The sequence below is a fragment of the Otolemur garnettii genome, unplaced genomic scaffold (genome assembly GCF_000181295.1).
Source record: "Otolemur garnettii isolate 467f Iridium unplaced genomic scaffold, OtoGar3 scaffold00112, whole genome shotgun sequence".
NCBI classification, from domain to species: Eukaryota; Metazoa; Chordata; class Mammalia; order Primates; family Galagidae; genus Otolemur; species Otolemur garnettii.
In genome coordinates, this window is record NW_003852507.1 from 6,970,189 (window position 1) to 6,988,523 (window position 18,335).

The 18,335-nt window shown below is 44.5% G+C and overlaps 1 protein-coding gene and 1 pseudogene across 3 annotated transcripts in view; one reads left to right on the forward strand and one right to left on the reverse strand.

Annotated features, from left to right (window-relative positions):
- Positions 1-4,513: 4,513 nt before the first annotated feature.
- LOC100956842 lies at positions 4,514-5,426 on the forward strand (annotated as a pseudogene).
- Positions 5,427-10,710: 5,284 nt separating this feature from the next.
- Positions 10,711-18,335, reverse strand: part of LOC100957155 (schlafen family member 13-like) — a 75,702-nt gene continuing 68,077 nt past the window's right edge. For all 3 annotated transcript variants that reach the window (XM_023517526.1, XM_023517525.1, XM_003797229.3), the window contains 4 exons: positions 14,813-15,903; positions 13,987-14,118; positions 12,075-12,798; positions 10,711-11,881 (listed from right to left, as the gene is read on the reverse strand). In XM_023517526.1, the coding sequence (XP_023373294.1) occupies positions 11,101-11,881; positions 12,075-12,798; positions 13,987-14,118; positions 14,813-15,884 (2,709 nt within the window). In that variant the 5' untranslated portion in view covers positions 15,885-15,903 and the 3' untranslated portion in view covers positions 10,711-11,100. The remainder of the gene's footprint in view (positions 11,882-12,074; positions 12,799-13,986; positions 14,119-14,812; positions 15,904-18,335) is intronic.

Below are 18,335 nucleotides of genomic sequence, written 5' to 3' on the forward strand. Positions count from 1 at the left end.
AGTCCTGAAGGACCTGTATACAAAAACATATGGAGAGAGAGAGGCAGCAGAGGTCAGGGATGAAGATTCAGACTTCCTGGGTTCAAATCCTAGCTCTGTCATTTATTAGCTCTGTGGTTTGGAGCATTTACTTGACTTTTCTGTACTTTAGCAAAATAATAACAAGAAAACCTCCCTCGTTTATGAGAATTAAGTGAGGTACTATTTGTAAAGCATTTAAAATGCTGCATGACACAAAGTAAACCAATTGTACTAGAGTTTGCTAGATACACATAGGCAGAAATGCCCCAGAACCCAGGAAATGGGGTTTGAGGGGTGGGGAGTAGAGAGTCCTATGCGGAGCCCCTGGGGGCAATGGAAGCTTGCTGGTAAGGAGCCAGCACAAATGCATGAGGTAGGAAAGTGACCTTCTTGCCTCTTCTCTGTTGAACCTGGTGGAAGCAGTTTGGGCCTCCCATGCAGGTGTATTGTAGGTAAAATCAGGACAGCACAAACTGTCCCCTCTCCCAACCATGGGATAAAGCTCTGAGGAAAACTAGTGGTGATCAGCTAGCCCCAGGCAGAAACCGAAAGGGAAACGGCCTGTAACAGAAGTGACCTCTAGGTGTCGCCAGACTGAGGAGTCTGTCTGCGTGTCGCTCAACAGAAAGCAGATGAGAGATCAACAGTTTCACTTGTATTTACAAACAAGTCAGCAATTCTGCAGAACAGCAATAATACTTCCTCAAGAGCTGTTCTGTTCTCCTGTTTCTTTTTGATTTTTATAAAATTTCAGATTAAGATGAGGGCACTAGGGATTAGGTTACAATGTTTGCATTTGTTATATAAGGTCCCTGCTGTAGTTGTGTCCACACCCAGGAGGTGTGCCATACATCCTTACATTGTGCCCATTAGGTGGGAGCACACTGATTCCCCTTCCTCCTCCTCCTCTTTCTCTCCTTTCCCTCCCCCCAACTTGAATTGAATTGAGTTTTTCTGTTGCGTGGGTGTGTATTAGATCATCTACTGGCTTCATATTAGTATAGAGTACATTGGATTCTTGCTTTTCCATTCTTGGGATACTTTACTAAGACGAATGTGTTTCACCTCCATCCAGGTTACTACAAAAGATGTGAAGTGTCAATCTTTTATGGCTGCATAGGATTCCATGGTATACATATACCACAGTTTATTAATCTAGTCATGGTTGATGGGTCTCCTGCTTCTTTATGTTACTTTTATACCCTCACAGTAAAAGTAAACATCAACAATGTCATCAATCATCATAGTATACTTGAAAGAGATTTCTCCTCATAGGTTACTTTTTTTTTTTTGCAGTTTTTTGACTGGGGCTGGGTTTGAACCCGCCACCCTTGGCATATGGGGCCAGCACCCTACTCCTTGAGCTACAGAGCTGCCCTCTCCTCATAGGTTACAAAGTTACACAATATACGCCTCTCTTAAAGTGGTCATATCTTCAAAGCATCTTTGCTCTAGACTAAATTTATAGTTAGTTAACACTTTACTAACCAGAGTGCCCTGGGTCCTTGCTGGTTATCATGGACTCCAGTCTCCCAAATTACCTAAGACAGCAGGCCTTGGAAGTGAATGAACAATCTCCAGATGTGGGCATGCAGGCTCATTCCACCTCCCCAGGGCCTGTCCCCAGACCTTTAGGGAATTTCCTGAGCAATCTAGCTGGGCCTCCCAGGAAGAAGAGAAACGCACAGAGGTCACTTTGTGATGGCTCTGGTATGTAAAGGTTATATAGGAAAACAGTGGCTGGCATCACTGGGAAACTAAAATCATAGAGCTCTTTGGCCTTCTCCAATAACACCCTGCATTTTACTGACCTTGTTGGAAGAAAGATATTTTTTTCATTTCTTCCCTCTGTAAATTATAAACTTCCCCGCAGGGTAACGGCAATCTTAATTCTGTGTTTAGTTCCTAGATCAAGGACAATAATAACTTACAGTGGTTGGTGAGTCAGACAATCACCTGCAGAACTTCTTTCTTGACTTTACTATCGCAAACTCTCTGGACCCCGGGCCTTCACGGTCCTGGGATCTGTCCAGAGGGCAGACATGTGTGCGTTTCTCTCCTTCCTGCTGGCCTCTCAGGCTGGGCACCCGGTTCCGCACCATCCCCACCCCCACCCCACTCCCGGCAACAACCCCAGCTGGTTGTACTGGGGTTCCTCCTGCTTTCCTGACAGAACAGGCGCACAGGCCAGGCCCGCCCACAATCCCTTCACCCACCCACACGCCCCGCCACCCAGTGCTCCACAGTAGGACCTTTAGGGAATTTCCTGAACAACCTAGCTGGGCCTCCTAGGAAGAAGAGAAACGCACAGATGTCGCCCTGGGTCGCGGTAGCTCTGGTCTCCTCCTCCTCCCGCCAAGTGTTGGGTAGGTGAGACTGGCCTGGAGAGAAGCCGGTACTCTGCGGATTGGGGAAAAAGGAGTTGAGTTCCTCTTACCCTTTCACGCTCCAGCAGGTCCAGGTCCCCTTCGCGTGGAAGCTCCAGCAGGTCCAGGTCCCCTTTGCGTGTCCTTGGAAGCTCCAGGGTCCTGTCCTTATATACCAGCAGTTCGCGCCACTGCCACGAATAGACTGACCAATAGGAGTGTCCACTAAGCCCGGGAAACTTTGCCACGCTGAATGACGCTGGAACCTTAAGACTGACGCATGAATCTTATGATTGCTTTATCCTGCGAGTGGGGTGGGGTGAGGTGGAGCGGTTCCGAGTTCTTTTCTATTCTCCTCCTCTTCCCTTCTTCCCGCGCTTGTCTCATCTCCTGGCTCCTCCCATTCATCTATCGATCTAAATTACAGTCAAAGCAAGAATAAAGATTACTCAGAAAGAGAGCGAGCTTCCCCAGGCCCGCGCAGCTGTCCTGCTCCTGCGCTCCCGGAGCAGCCGCCCGGGTTCTTCCTCCCATCCCCTCCTCTCCCGGCGCCTGCTGTCCCACCTTCCCCGGACCCGAGGGTCTGTCTGAGTTCTCACCCCGGCGTTACCCTTCCAACCCGCTCCAGGCCTGGGGTTCTGTCCCCACCCTCCCAGAAAGTGGGTCTTGTAGACCAGGGCAAGAATTTGAGCCTCCTGGTCTGTCCCAGACCTGCAGTCCGCTGTCCCGCCAAATTGCTGCAGGTACGCGGATCCGGCTGCTATCTGTTTGTGGCTGGGTTTAGCCAGCCCCGGCGCTGGGTGTCTGGGCTTCTCAGCCCCAGCTGCAGAGCGGGATTTGGCGGCGGTTAGGGGACAGTTCTCAGGTGAACCTGGTCACCGTGAGACTGCTTGGGTTCTGAGAAAACCAACCTGCTTTCGGGTTGTCTGCCCCATCACAGACTTCAATCACACTACCAAGTTTCTGTCCCACTATGTGGATCTGGTAAATCTCCATCCCATGCTGAGTGCTCCCAATGAGCCAGGCTCCAAGGTGGCCCTGTCTGTGGGCCCAGTTTCCACTGCAAAGAGCAGGGATAATTAACACCCGGCAGTCAACTAGGGCTCCATCGAAAGTGAAACTGAGAAAATAAACCTTTTAGTGATGTTCCCATTCGGAGGTTACTGCTGACCACTGTTCATAGCTGTTGTATCCATCCCTCCAGATCATAATCTACATATGTACACAATATGGGTTAAGCATATGTAATGTATTTTTATTAGAATGAGATCATAATGTACACACTGTTTCATAACCTGATTTTTTAAATGACCTCCATGGTTCCATTTCAGTAAATCTTCACATCATCGTATTTAAGTTTCTCCATTTTTCTTTAAAATGTTGTTTATAGATTCTTTGTACAAACCTGTATCTAATCCAGAACCATATGTAAAGCACTTCAGGAAAAGACTGTTAACCTAGAATTCTATAACCATCAAAAAACAAAAAGCAAAACAAAACAAAATCCTGCCAAATGGAGACAAAGTGATGCCCTTTTCAGACAAATTTTAGGAAATTTGTCCCCAGCAGGTCTCTCTTACAAAAAAAAAGTTAAAGGAAGTTCTCTTTAGATTGAAGGAAAATGACACCAGAATGAAATTCCAGACAAATGAATGAACAGCACCAAAGTTAGCCAATATGCAGATAAATATAAGAGATGTGCTTTCTCACTGTTAAAATTATTTTTAAAATAATAATTATTAAGATGATTGTTTAGGCCAAGTGCAGTGGCTAACACCTGTAATCCCAGCACTTTGGGAGGCCAAGGCAGGAGGATCACCATACTCTAGGAATTGGAGACCAGCCTGAGCAACCTGGTCTCAACAAAAAATTAAAGAGTTAGCTAGGCATGGTGGTGTGCACTCACACTCCCAACAGTTTGGGAGGCTGAGACAAGAGGATCCCTTGAGCCCAAGAGTTGGAGGCTGCAGGGAATTATGTTCATACCCTCACACTCCATCTTTGGCAACAAAGCGAGATCCCATCTGAAGAAAATAAAGAAAAGATTATTTAAAGGAAAAAAACTACATATTTTGGTGCTTACAACAGAATATAGAATAAAAATTATGATAATTACAGTACACAGGATGGGTACTGTTATGGGTGTCTCTTTGGGGGACAACCCTCAAAGTGAGGAGACCCTGCCTAAGGTGAACCCTGACTCCCTGGAGCCTCCTGGGCCCTCATCTCCAGCCTCTGTCACTGTCACTGTTGGTGATGAGCAGGCTGACACCCCTGTAGAGGCTGCACTGCTTATTTGGGATGAGCCAGAGCTTCTTGAGGGAGATATGGACCTCCATGGAAGACAGATCCTGCTGGGCCGTGCAACAAAGTCATTCCCTCTTCCCCCAGCAAGGGGGGTGCCTATCCTAGCCAGGCCAAGATGTCAATAACAAGGGCAGGAAAGTCACCTCCACTGATCCAGAGTCTGGCTATGAGTATGCTGCTGAGTATATCTGGGGCCAAGGGAACTGCAACAGCAGGGCTGGAACCCCTCCAGGCCCCACCAGCCCGGAGGGGCAGCCCAAGGCCCACAGAGCCCATGAAGCCATGTGCAAACCAGGAAATGGGCAGCCGCCAGTCCCTGAGAAGCAGCCCCTGAAGCAGCATTTCTGCATGAATGATGACATACACTCTGGCTCTCTGGGGAAGGTGACTTCAGATGTGGACAAAAGGAGGAAACTGAACTCGTCAGAGAGGGTGGGTTCTGCTCGGAGTTCAGGAAAAACAACTCTGCAGAAGGGAGGTCCTGGGCCCCTGGAGGAGGGGGAGACTGTAGCAGGTGACGACTTCAGCCTCTACCGTGATTCCTACTCTATGGATGAGCATGTGGACCTTAACAGCAAGTCTGAAGGTCAAGCCCTGGCTGAACAACTGAGTAAAGTGGTGGGAAAGAGGAAGAGGAGGAAGGGGGGCGGTCAGGGAATCAGTCAGATTGGAGTGGTTCCAGTGGCCGGTGGAAGGTCAAGAAGAAATACCAAAAGGACAGCCCCTGGGTGAAAACTTCTCGTAAAGGGAGGAAGCAGGAGTCTCCACGGGCTCAGGAGCCTCAACGAGTAAATGGCGTGGGCTCCTCAAGCCCCAGTGAGTACACGGAGATCTCTTTGGGGATCCTGGAAATGCCCAGCGAGGGGACCCTCTCCCCCAACCACACTGGGGTGTCCAGACACATCTTCACTGGAGATAGAGCCAGGGTTTGAGGAGTTGCCCCTCTGGAACTGCCACATGGAGTCACCCAAGATCGACCACATGAGTGAGGGAGCGGGGCCCAAGTGCATGGCCACTGAGAGAGTGGACAGAGAGCTGATGGACTGAAATGCTGCAAGCCTTCAGTTTAAAACCCAAAGTACAGTTTAAAACCCAAAGTAAAAAATAACACCAATCTTACAAAAACTCTTCTGAAAAATAAGAAAGAGAACACATCCTAGCTCTTCTGTGAGATAAGTTAACTTTGCTTTCAAAACCTGATTAGAATATTAAGAGAAGGGAAAATTATACAGCAATCTCTCTGCCATAAATGTAAATTTAAAAAACAACAAAATATAAGTAAAATGGATATACCAATATATAAAAATATATTAAGGTAAACAGAGGTTTACCCCAATTATCCAAGAATGATTTACATGTGAAAACCAATCAGCCTGTTCACTACATTAATAGAAAAAGAGAACAGGGTATGAGCATTTCAGTAGATGCACAAAAAACATTTGACTCCTGAAAATCACACACAGAAGTAACACACACTGCCTCTGCTCTTACTTCCCTGGCCAAAACGAGTTACCTGGCCAAGTCTAGCACCTGTGGGGGCAGGGACTGACCTTCTTCTGCAGAGGGCCCCAACCTGTGGAACATTATGACATCTGCCACAACATCTCATGCTCTACAGTGGGACAAAAATTCAACCCCACTCATGCCCTCTCAGCAAATTAGGAATAGGAAAAAATATCTTTCATCTGATAAAGATTATTTACATAATAAAAACATTTATAAAACATACTCAGTGAGGAATAAAAAAGTGTCCCCGGAGTTCTGGAATGAGGTGAGTTAACCGTTTTCACTTCCAGTCCATGTTGTGCCAGAGGCCTGTCAGGGCAATGGCGTGAGGTTCGCCCAACAGGCCTGAAGAACAATAAACCTCTAACATGACCGCAATGTGACGGGGCGCAAGATGAGACCATCACAGCAAAGGAACAGAAGAGAATCCAGAACCAGACAATGTATAATCCCCTGCTTAGGACACAGGAAGGGAGCGAGGTGGAAAGGAGAGGACTTCGGGGAGGTGGGAGGAGGACCAGCACAGGGGAGAGGGATGCAGGATTGTTCTAATGCAGGATTGGATCCTGTCTTTATGCAAAATGTTTTGATAGTTTATTCATCATAAAATGATTTTTTTTCCAGTTTTTGGCCAGGGCTGGGTTTGAACCCACCACCTCCAATGGGGCTGGAGCCCTACTCCTTTGAGCCAAAGGCACCATCTCATCATAAAATGATTTTTTATGAATTTTGATTTTTAAAATATTGTTTCTTTTGATATCACAAAGTGTGTTTTGGTGCTCCATAGCAGTGTCTCACTCTTGTCACCCTCGTGGGCTCTGATATATTCATCAGCTTAATTGTAGTGATGGTATCCAGAGCTTACCGCGTGTGGTGTGTTAAATGCATCATATCATACACGTTAAACACGTACAGTGTAGTGCCTGTCGATTATAGCTCATTACAGCTATTTTCAAAAAAGTAAACCTATAAGAAAAACGGACCACAAGCTTGGTGGATGGGTCGTCTCTGTTCAAGGTGTGGCCTCTGAGCCTCACCAACAGATGCCAAGACAATTCCCAAATACAGCACCCCTGCCATGGGGACCTCAGACTCAGGCCACACTTACCTTCTCCTCCGCTCCTTTCTTAGCTCCCCTGAGGTGGGTGGGAGATGCAGAGGCTGCGGCTGCACCCTCCTCCTCACTGCAAGCCCAGAGGCTGGGACCCCCGCTGGCTAGCTGCGCAGATTGGTGCCCAACCGCCCATTTTCCGGGGTGGACAAGCACTAGACCATGATCTGTCTTCAGAGGATGCTGGCCTTCTAGCCCACTAACAGGTCAGGGTTAGTACCCCCATGTAAGGGTTAACAACTATATTAACAGCACATTCAAGAAAAAGTGCATCTTAGAAGGAGGTGCCTAAGGACCTTGCTGATTAAGAGAAACGATATAAAAGACCAGAGGCGGTTTAACACAGAGGTGCCTAACAACTTTGCTGATTAAGAGAAATGATACAAAAGACCAGAGGCGGTTTAACCAGCGCACACATTCCAAAGAAATTTACTCATATCACTCTCCACCTCCTTCCTACTTCATCCTCACAATACTAGCCTATCACAAACCAGGACTACATCTAAACGTACCCCTCGTTCCCCCACTAACTGAACCTATATAAACCCCTACCTATTACAATAAACAGCTTCAGCTCAGTCCCTTTCCCAGTGTGTCTGTCTTTGTCTTATTTGTCTTTCAAATGCTGACTCCCCAACCCACTGCCACCCGCCGGTCGGGAGGCGGCACCCCCACACCTTGGACATCAGCCTGAGTTAGAGCGAGACCTCTTTTCTAAAAACTAGAAAAAACTAGCAGGGTATTGTGGCTGGCTCCTGTAGTCCCAGTCACTTGGAAGGCTGAGGCAGGAAGGTCACTTGACCTCAGGAGTTTGAGGTTGCTGTGAGCTAGGCCGACGCACCACACCCTAGCCTGGGTGACAGAGTGAAATTGTCTTTAAAACAAACAAACTGCAGTGTCTGCCAAACATTCTGGCTGGAGCACTTTGAACTTTCCCTCCAGGAAACCAGGGTGAGACCTGAGGTCCTGACAATTCCTAGACATGGAGCAAGGTCACCCCAGAAGCAGCTGTTACTGTGGGGAAGGGAACTGGGAGCTAAGGACTCCTCCAGTTACAGGGCAATCTCCAGGAAACACTGTCCTTTGTTATCTTTGGGGGAATGAGGTCAAGAATAATTCCTTACATTTTTATTATGGGTCTGCGCAGTGGCTCATATCTGTAGCCCACCACTTTGAAAGACCCTATAGAGAGGATTGCTTGAGCACGGAGTTTGAGGTCACAAGAGAGCTAGGATGACACCACTGCACTCAGGCCTGAGCAACAGAGGAAGACCCTGCCTGTCTTTAAAAAAGTAATGATTATGAAATGCTTCAAACTTATAAAAAGTATGCCACCACCCAGGTATCCATTCCCCACCTTAGAAAAAGAAAACGACTACAATGAAGAGTCCTGTGTACTCCTCCCCACCCTCACAGCCTTCCCTCTCATCCACCCTTTTCCCCTGCCATCCCTCACCAACCCGCCTTGCAGCCCTTCTCCCTGGAAGGTTCTAGGCAGAAGATGGAGTCTCAGTTCTGCCACATACCCAGGCCAGATTTAAAGACTTCGCGGTTGGTCTCTGCTTCGTGATTGTGTTTCCTGTCCTTACCAGGACTGAGAGCGGTCAGCGCTTCTGTGTGTGTGTGTGTGTGTTTATGTGTGTGTGTGTTTCCTTCCTTTTACAAAAACAAGTCAGCCTTTAGACTTCCTGTCTGCACTCTCTGCAAAGTGTCAGCCCTCTGAGGGATTCTGTATGATTCTGTGCAGGCCGTCCCTCATTCAGCTATAAGTTAGTGAGGGCGCAACATGTTTTCAAGGAAAAATAGTACAGCTTATCATTTTACCCTGATTATATAAATGGAATAACTCTGGGAGTGCATATAATTTGCCGGGTTTTCTGAGGTTATCAAAACCCAGTGGGATAATAGCAGTCATTTCCATTACAACCAACTTAGTAGGAGGGCAGGAGGGCAGCAGTAGGTCTGAACTAGTAGCTGGGTGCAATACTTACTTTGGAAGTTGCAAAGCCATCCAAATGTCTTGCAAATGCCTTCTCTCCATCTCTATTTCACACCATAGGAAATCAGGGAGAAGATATGTATACAGTTTGTACACTGTGCATCTATGAAACAATTGCATTTTTTGACAAATAACACTAAAATCCACTACATATTCCTTAAAAGTCTTAGTGAAGACAGGATTCTTTTTTTTCTTCAATAAGTGGATTAAAAGTCTTTATTTCTTTATTTTATTTTTTTATTTCTTATAGCATAACTATGTACATTAATGCAATCATGGGGTACAGTGTGCTGTTTTCATATACATTTTGAAATACTCTCATCAAACTGGTTAACATATCCTTCATGAAAAAAAAAAAAACATATCCTTCATGGTGAGGACAGGATTCTTACATTCTTTAGTTACTGCTAATTTCTGGCCTGACGTTAATATGAAAATCTTGCTTCTTTATCAGCACTGTCACTGTACTTTTGAAGTCAGGTTTCCCTCTTTTTCAGCTCAAAATGTTTGGAGTGCTCCGGCTTGTGTGAGAAAGGTGGAATGTTTTTTAAACTTTATGATTTATTTTTACATTGATTTTCCTGTTTATTTTATTCTATCTCCCTGTAATACTTACATTTCGCCCAAGATTTTATTTCTTATTTATAGTGCTTTCAAGTAGAAAGACATAAGATTCAGAGTTTTGAAGATGAAATTCTTTAATGCATTTAAGGTATGTGTACAAGTCTCACAGACTCCTGTCTAGGGGATTAACACTGAATTTCGATTATCTCCTCCAAGAGTGTTTTTGAAGAATCAGCGTATTTAAAGATTAGAGATTTGGGCTTCATCTTTTCAACTCTATTACTTCAACATCAAAAGGGTCAGGTCTGTGTGAGGAACACTGAATCTTCCAGGAATCTTCATTCCATTTACCTGTTCACTAACACTCCAGGAAAACTCAGTCCATTGGGCCTTATTTATTATAAACAAACACTCCCTCATTTTGATCAGATTAAAACTCTAACCAGTTCTACTCTTCTGATGTGCACATACTTATCTAAGGAGGGTAGAGCTACACTCATTCTTCCTGTAGTTCAGGGCTTGTCTACCTAGGCATTATTGAGATTGGGGGCTGGTGGCTTGGCGCCTGTAGCTCAGCAGCTAGGGTGCCAGCCATATACACTGGAGCAGGTGGGTTTGAATCCAACCTAGGCCTGCCAAACGACAATGACAACTGCAACCAAAAAAATAGCCAGGCATTGTGGCGGGTGCCTCTAGTCCCAGCTGAGACTGAGGCAAGAGAATCGCTTAAGCCCAAGAGTTCAAGGTTGCTGTGAGCTGTGATGCCATGGCACTCTACCCAGGGTGACAGCTTGCAACTCTGTCTCAAAAAAAAAAAAAAAAAAAAAAAAAAAAAAGAAAGAAAGGAAGAAAAAAAGATTTGGGGGTGGAAAATTCTTTGTTGTGCGGTTATCCTGTACAATATGGGATGTTTAGCAGTCTCCCTGGCCTCTTCCCTTTAGGTACAGAAGTGTATTGTGCATGGGGGCAAAAGCTTTGATAGAAAACCACCATCCTTCTGGCTGGAAGATTCAGGGGACAGAATACGGGGCAACCACCGCTGCTGGAAAGAACCAAGAGAGGAACCCCCGAAAGGAGAGCAAGGGAGGAGGAGGAATTTCAAGTTCATTGTCCAAATCTCAGGAGGCTTATGAACTGAAAGGCAGTTCCTGCCAACAACAAGCAGCCTTTCACCCACAGACACTGACACAGCAATTGCATCTCATTTTCGTTTGGAATTCTTCCTATCAGACACTACGCCACAGAATATATAGATGTTGCTTTGCCCTTGAAGCCAGACAGACTAGAAAATTGTGGGAGATAGCTGTCTCAGGTGTACTCGGATGGATACCAAATACTATGTTCCTTTCCAGGCCTGAGAATCTCCGGACGCTGTCCAACACGATGTGATCACCAGATGCATCACATGCATCACTGAGCTGCAAAATCCTTTTCTTCCTCATTGCTCTTAGGAGCTCATGCTTGTAACGCTCCACTTCTCTGCTGGTGCTTACAAGCACAGCAACGTCTTTCTCAGAATAGCCTTTTGCAAACAGGGCCTTGCAGGTGTTTGCCACGTAGGTCACTATTTTCTCACGAGTTAAGTCTTCCTCAATTTTTAAGTATCCCTGAATACCGCGAGCCCATTCAGCTTCAAGAAGCATCCTCAGGTACTCAGAAGGGATGTTATCTGGAGGGCTATTTCTAATTGCTTGCATTTCTTCTAGTAGGAAGTTGACAATTGGCTCTGCATTGCGGACCACTCTGGTGAGCTCTTCTTTTGAATTCTGCTCCGAGAGAGGGGGGAGGCCACTCTCATCCAAGTGGCAGGTTTGAAAGTAGTCCAGAAAGATCCAGAGAATTCCTGGGCAAACATTCGTCCTCTGAGTGATGGTTCGTGCCTTCTCATACCAGTCCCCATCTTCTTTGCGGAAATTCTGAGCTTCATCAACGATGATGTGCTGAATATGTTTGAAGTCCTTTTTCATGAAAGTTTTCCGGGTCACTGCCTCGCAGATGTTTTTGTTACTGTAAAAATTAAAATGACACAGTCAGGTTTTCTTTAACTAAAAAATAGGAACTATTAGTCTGTCATGCTCTCTGGACCAGGTCCATTGTCACAGGTCACATTATCACGACGTCTCAAGGAACAAGGTGACTTAGCTGAAAAAAATTAAACCCAGATTACATAACCCTTAGAGACATAAAGCCCACTGCTTACCTGATAAAGTTCCTCAGAGGCTGGTTCTCGCAAATGTAGAGAATTCTATCTGTCCCACAGTGAAACACATTCCTGATCTTCTCCATGATCTTCATGGCCATGATTGTCTTCCCTGAGCCGGGCAAGCCATGGACAAACAATTCTCTGTTCTTGCGCAGGTTTTTAGAGAACAGGGCATACTGTTGGGCTGTGAGTAGATCTAAAACCTCACAACCGAGCTGGTCACTCAGGAGGGACCTGAAGCTGAGGAGGACGATCACCAGGGCCTGCAGCAAGGCTTCTGCTTGCTGGGTGTCCACAAGGGTGTAGGACCTGGGGTAACTTATCAGACAAACTGCACCCTCCATGCTCTCTGTGTTGCTCTCAGCACTCAGGTGGAGGACCTTGGCCATGACACACAGCTTCCCAGTGTAGCCCCCCAGGTTCACCAGCTTCTGCTTCAAGGTAAAGGCTGTGGAGTTGCAGTAGTCCTGCCCCCCTGCCTCCTGCTCCCCGAGAATAGTATAGAGAATGGGGGGGCTGTTCTGTGCTATCAGCAGAGCATCACAGAGGACTCCCTCCTTCTCTTGCAAGTTCAGGTCGACAGCCCAGCTTCTGGAGAAGATCAAAATTCCCTGGGAGAAAGGACGCATCTGCCTGTGTATTAACTCCTCCAGTCCTTCATGCTCTGAGACCAGCTCCTGCCAGAGGGATTCGGGAGTGTATCTCAAATGATCCGATGGCACTGGGTGTGGCAAAATAGACAAGATTTTAAAAATGTATTTGTATTATTTTGTATGAATCACGTTACATTTAAAGGAGAAAGTAAAACCCCCAAGTAATTGTGAAATTTAGGAGAAGTTCCTTCTGGTGCACTTCTCTTTGGCCCACACCCTACGAGTCTGGTGAACTGAATCATGTTGCCCTTCTCTGTATCTCTTGGAGAGTAGAAGGTGTCAACTCCAACAGAATTAATTGAGCCTGAGAAAGCAAAAACCATGTAAACATTTAATTATCCTTTCATCTCAGATTCTTATTGTGAAATATCAAGAAAACTTTCTGATAAGGAAATGACTACAGAGATCTCAGCTAACTAAGAAAACTACGTGGTTGACAATGGGCCTAAACAGCCCTGATATATTAATTATCAGGCCCTTGGTAAATGGTTAGACATACATAGGACAGTTGTCTATTACATTCTGCTATAGATCTCATGTTTAAGGTGTTTGATGCGTGAAGTTAAACAAGCCATTTCTTCTCTCTCCTAGAAATCTAGGTTTCCTTTTCTAAGTAGGACTCCTAGACAAAACTTTGCTAAAATATATTTGGGCAGTGGGGAGTCCAGTTACCAAATACTGTCCATTGTCTTGGATTCTTATTTTGTGCTGTGTGTGAGATACAGAGACTCATCCTCTCCAGCCTCCTCAGGAGAAATTACTTGTGATTTCGCTGTGTTTTTAAATTCTACCAGGTAAACACTTTTAAAAATAAAATAATTTTACAGATAAAATTCCTGCATCTCTGAAAAGCTGACCAAAAGGGGTCAATTATTCCACAGCGCCCCCTCCCTTACCTACACTTGTATTAGGGCAGTGATTTCCAACTCAGCAGAGCATCAGAATAATCGGAGAAGCCTGCTGAAATGCACATGCCCAGGCCTCATCCCTGAAAATTGCATGTCTATACGTTCTTGGTGGGGACCTGGGCATCTGCATGTTTAACTGCCTCCTGCAGTATTTCTGATATTCAGCCATGTTTGCAACCACTAAGCTAGATGATCTCTCAGGGGACCTGAAACTCATCCCCAAGAGGCTTGTGGCATTATCACTTTTCATATTTGGATCTGCAGAGCATAATCTTTTGCATATTTGTTTTTAACCAAATGTATTAAGTCATCGCCCTTCCTGCTAATGTAAAAACTGGCAGTGAGTACCTGGAAACAAACGTTGTTGGAGATCTGCTTTATGTTCCAGACCTTTCTTAGAATACACTGGTCTGCAAAGTGGAGGTCTGTGGGACAGACTCAGCTGAGATTCAAAAGCCTCGGCCAACTCTGAAATTAACTCTGAAAAAAGAAAAATTGACCCCACATGATTTCACCCCTCACATATGGACTAGGCCATTTAAGTCTGTACCTATATTTCACTTAACTGGGTACAATTCAGTCCACAAAGTAAGACATTTCACCCTTCCTTGACTATTTTGAGATTCTCAAAGCCTCACCATTAAAAAGCCCTCCTTTTGAATCTTGAATGGTGTTTCCCTACTCAGTATAACACTTCCTTCTCCATGTTTGAATAGATTTCTCCTCAAGTTGTAGCAAGACTTCAAACACTCTCTTTTTAAATTAGGATCATCATGTGTTTCATCTTCCTGCACAGGCACCTGCACTAACCCCAACTCATGTAAACCTTACCCAACACTGGCTCTTGACCCCCAGAGTTGATCTCATGCTAAACTGAGGCACAAGGTCATTGTTATGATGAGGCTCTAGCAAATTCCAAGCAGAGGATTTTAAAAAAGAAATCCATTTCCAAATATTCCCTTCACTACTCCTTCTGTGGGAAATCACCATTCACAAAATATCTGATTTTGGCTTGTTCTCACCCACAACCTTACCCTATATGAAAAACCCAGAGGTTTAGAGAAAGTAAATCTCACCAGGTGTGAGGAGTTCAAAGTTACAGAGAATGAAGAAGGACATGGTGATACTGAAGAGGCAGAGGATAGGAAGGGAGAAGAAGCTTGCTTCTTCTTACCTGGGTCTGTATCTGTCAACATGTCAACCCATTTCCCTGCTGTCAGCCTGCAGACATTCTTCTCATTCACCATCCATGATTTGGGATCTTCTGAGAACACCACACAACAGAATGGCTCCACTTTAATCACACAGAGATAACCATATAACTCTTCTCTTTTAAACACATTGATGATTCTGGTGCTGTACTCCATCTTTGGTTGGGAAGAGCAAAAGTGGACAAGAGGCAAATTGGAAATTGCTCCTTCTATTACACTTTCCAAAGACTTGAGGTCAACCTTTTCTTTTGAACATCCCAGGACTTTCCTACTATTTTCATCCACTCCAATAAAGAGGTAGCCTCCTCCAGTGTTTGCAAATGCAGAGACATATCGTGGAATTAAGTTTATTATATGTTGTTCAATGTCTGTTGTGTTGAATTGTTCAAACTCTATGGACTGAGACTGAGAAAAAGGCAGAATGTCACCATGTTTTAGACTCTTCATTTGGAAAACTTTGTAGGCAGGATTTGATTCAGAGGTGTTGTGGTGGTCAGCTTTGGAAATTCCACTAAGTGGAGATGTTTCTGTTTCACTAATCAGACTATGTTTTGCATCGTTTTTCTTCTTCTTTAGGAATTGTAATGCCTCTCTTGAATCCATGGGAAGCACGTAGGAGCAAGATGTAGAGTACAGTGAAGAATTCAGGCTGCAGATGTGGGGTTTGACAGAACTATCTTCAGCAAGAGCATCATTGCTCCAAGATTTGACAAAGATGTAGAAACTTCTACCTTGTTGCTTGAACTCAAAAAATGCCGGAAAATACGAAGACTGAATGAGCTCTCTCAATGAGCATGCTAAATCTTTTCCCATCTTCATAGGATACTCATCCTCATTTGCCATTTCCAGCCGAATCACTCCTCCTCCTGAGTTTAATAGAGCACACGCAGCCTGTATAACTTTTGCCTTCTCGTGGTCTCTCTGAGTTTCCTGCAGCTCATTTCTGCTTTGGTCTCCAAGAGTCACTTTTCCTACATTGATGACCAAGTCTGGGCAAGATAATTCCACCACCAGGGAGCGGTGACTCATCTTCATAGTGATCCTACAGAAGAAACTATTGGAACATTTATTTTATTTTTATTAGGAAATTAAGTGTTAAATGCATGCAATTCATTCATTAGAAAATATTTAATCTTTGTCAAATATGTTCTGGGAGAAGACAACAGTGAGTAAAACAGGCAAAGTCCCTTCCCAGCTGTCTCACAAGAAAGGGGGCTAATGATATTAGCATTTACCATCATGTGTGATATGGGCTATCAGAGGGGAAAAATATTTAAGGGGTATCTGAACTAATCTGGAAATGATAGTTGAATAAGATTTCAAGGAGAAAGTAAGCCAAGACCTGTTGGATGCTGTGGAATTGGCCAGGTGAAGTCATCAGCACTGAAGCATGGGAGCAGTGGGGTCACCTGAAGGGGATGTATGCCATGGTATGAAAATATCTCAGCTTAGGACAAATTTCCAATTAATATCAATATAGGCAATGAATAAAAGGAGAAAATAAAAGAATAAAAGAATAAAAGAATAAAAAAGGGGGACTGCAGAGAGGACAAATTGTGAGAATCCTAACAGGTAGGAGAAGAACCAAGAGAATATGGTATTAAGAAGCCCAAACAAGGTTTTAAAGTAGCTAGTACTACTGACAAGTGCAGTTAAGTGATGACTGGAAAGTGTTATTAGGTTAACTGGTGAGCTTGAAAAATGCTTTTCAGAAAAATGAGGAGTAAGCAACAGGAGGCAATATACCAGGGGCTAAAGTCTTATACACTAGGGTCAATGAAGAGAGCTTGAATTGTAGTTGTCATTTAAAAGTTTTATGCTATTAGCCTAGATTTTTCATCTTTCCAATGCTGTTTTCTTGTCTATAAAATGTGATGTGCCTTCCTTCCTTAACTGTTATTGGCTCTGTGCCTGTAATCAAGCAGCTAAGGTGCCAGCCACATACACCACAGCTGGCGGGTTCAAATCCAGCCCAGGCCTCCCAAACAACAATGACAACTACAACCAAAAAATAGCCAGGTGTTGTGGCTGGCGCTTGTAGCCCCAGCTACTTGGGAGGCTGAGACAAGAGAATCGCTTGAGCCCAGGATTTGGAGGTTGCTGTGAGCTGCAATGCCACAGCACTGTACCCAGGGGGACAGCTTGAGGGTCTGTCTGCCAGGAGTTGGAGGTTGCTGTGAGCTGTGATACCACGGCACTCTACTCAGGGTGACAGCTTGAGGCTCTATCTCAAAAAAAAAAAAAAGAGTGTTATTATGAGCATTCATCAAGATAGTTCACACCAAGCATTTAACACTATCCTTTGGTTCACAGATTTTCAGTCTAGGAACCTATAATTGTCCCCATACTGCAATGGGTTAGAGAATGAATGAGAGGCAAGTAAATCACAGTACCAAGTCTTGTTCATACATCAAGCTATGAAAGAAGAGAGAGGTTCAATGATACATAGTTGGAGAAAGAGAATAAGTTGAAGAATTTTTTTTAAGTTGGGAAAGGGATGAAAAAATTTAACACCAAATGGAAGGATCCATGAATTGAAAAATGTAAGATGTATAAGTAAGGTGAGATGACTGATATAATGAAGTACCTGAGAAGAGAGGTAGGGAAGGAACATGATCCAGAATGGGAAAGAAGATCAGGAGGAGGGGAAAATGAAATAAATGATATGGGTGAATTTGGGGGAGAGGAAGTTGAGAGAGGGCCCTTCTGATGCCTTCTCTTTCTCCTTTGAGGAAGGAAATAAGTCATCCCTAGACAGAGTTAGCTGACGCAAAGTCTGAAGGCCAAAAACATTTTAATAGACCAGACACAGTGGCTCAGGCCTGTAATTTTAGTACTCTGGGAGGCTGAGAAAGGTGGATAGCTTGAGCTCATGAGTTTGAGACCAGCCTGAGGTAAAAGTGAGATCCTGTCTCCACTAAAAATAGAAAAAACTGAGGCAAGAGAATTGAGACTAAGAGCTGGAGGTTGCTGTGAACTATGACACCATAACACTGTACCCAGAGCAACAGCTGGAGACTTGGAGACTGTCTCAAACAAACCAAGAAATAAATTTATTTAATAGAGTGGAGATAGTTTGAAACACACATTATAAAGAAAAAGATAGATTTTTTATATGAGAAACAAAGGACTTACATACAATGAAGGGTTAATACTGCAGATTAAAAAAAGAAACCATACAAATCCAAACAATAACCATTAAACAAATAAATCATAAATTTACAAAGCATGATGATGAGCAAGATATCAAAATTTTGAGTGATGTCACCAAAATGGCAGAACAGAAGGTTACCTGCTCATATACCCCCATGACAGCAAGGATTCTATATCTATCGACAGTCAAAAATCTCTCTGTGTAAGAATCAGGATTCAGGTAACAGTTTGTGAAACCCCAGTGGAGGCGAAGATGTAGGGAGGTCGTTTTGAGACTACAGACCAACCAGTTGGTTGGTCTGCCCTTGCAAAGCTTACTTCTGGGTTCAAGCC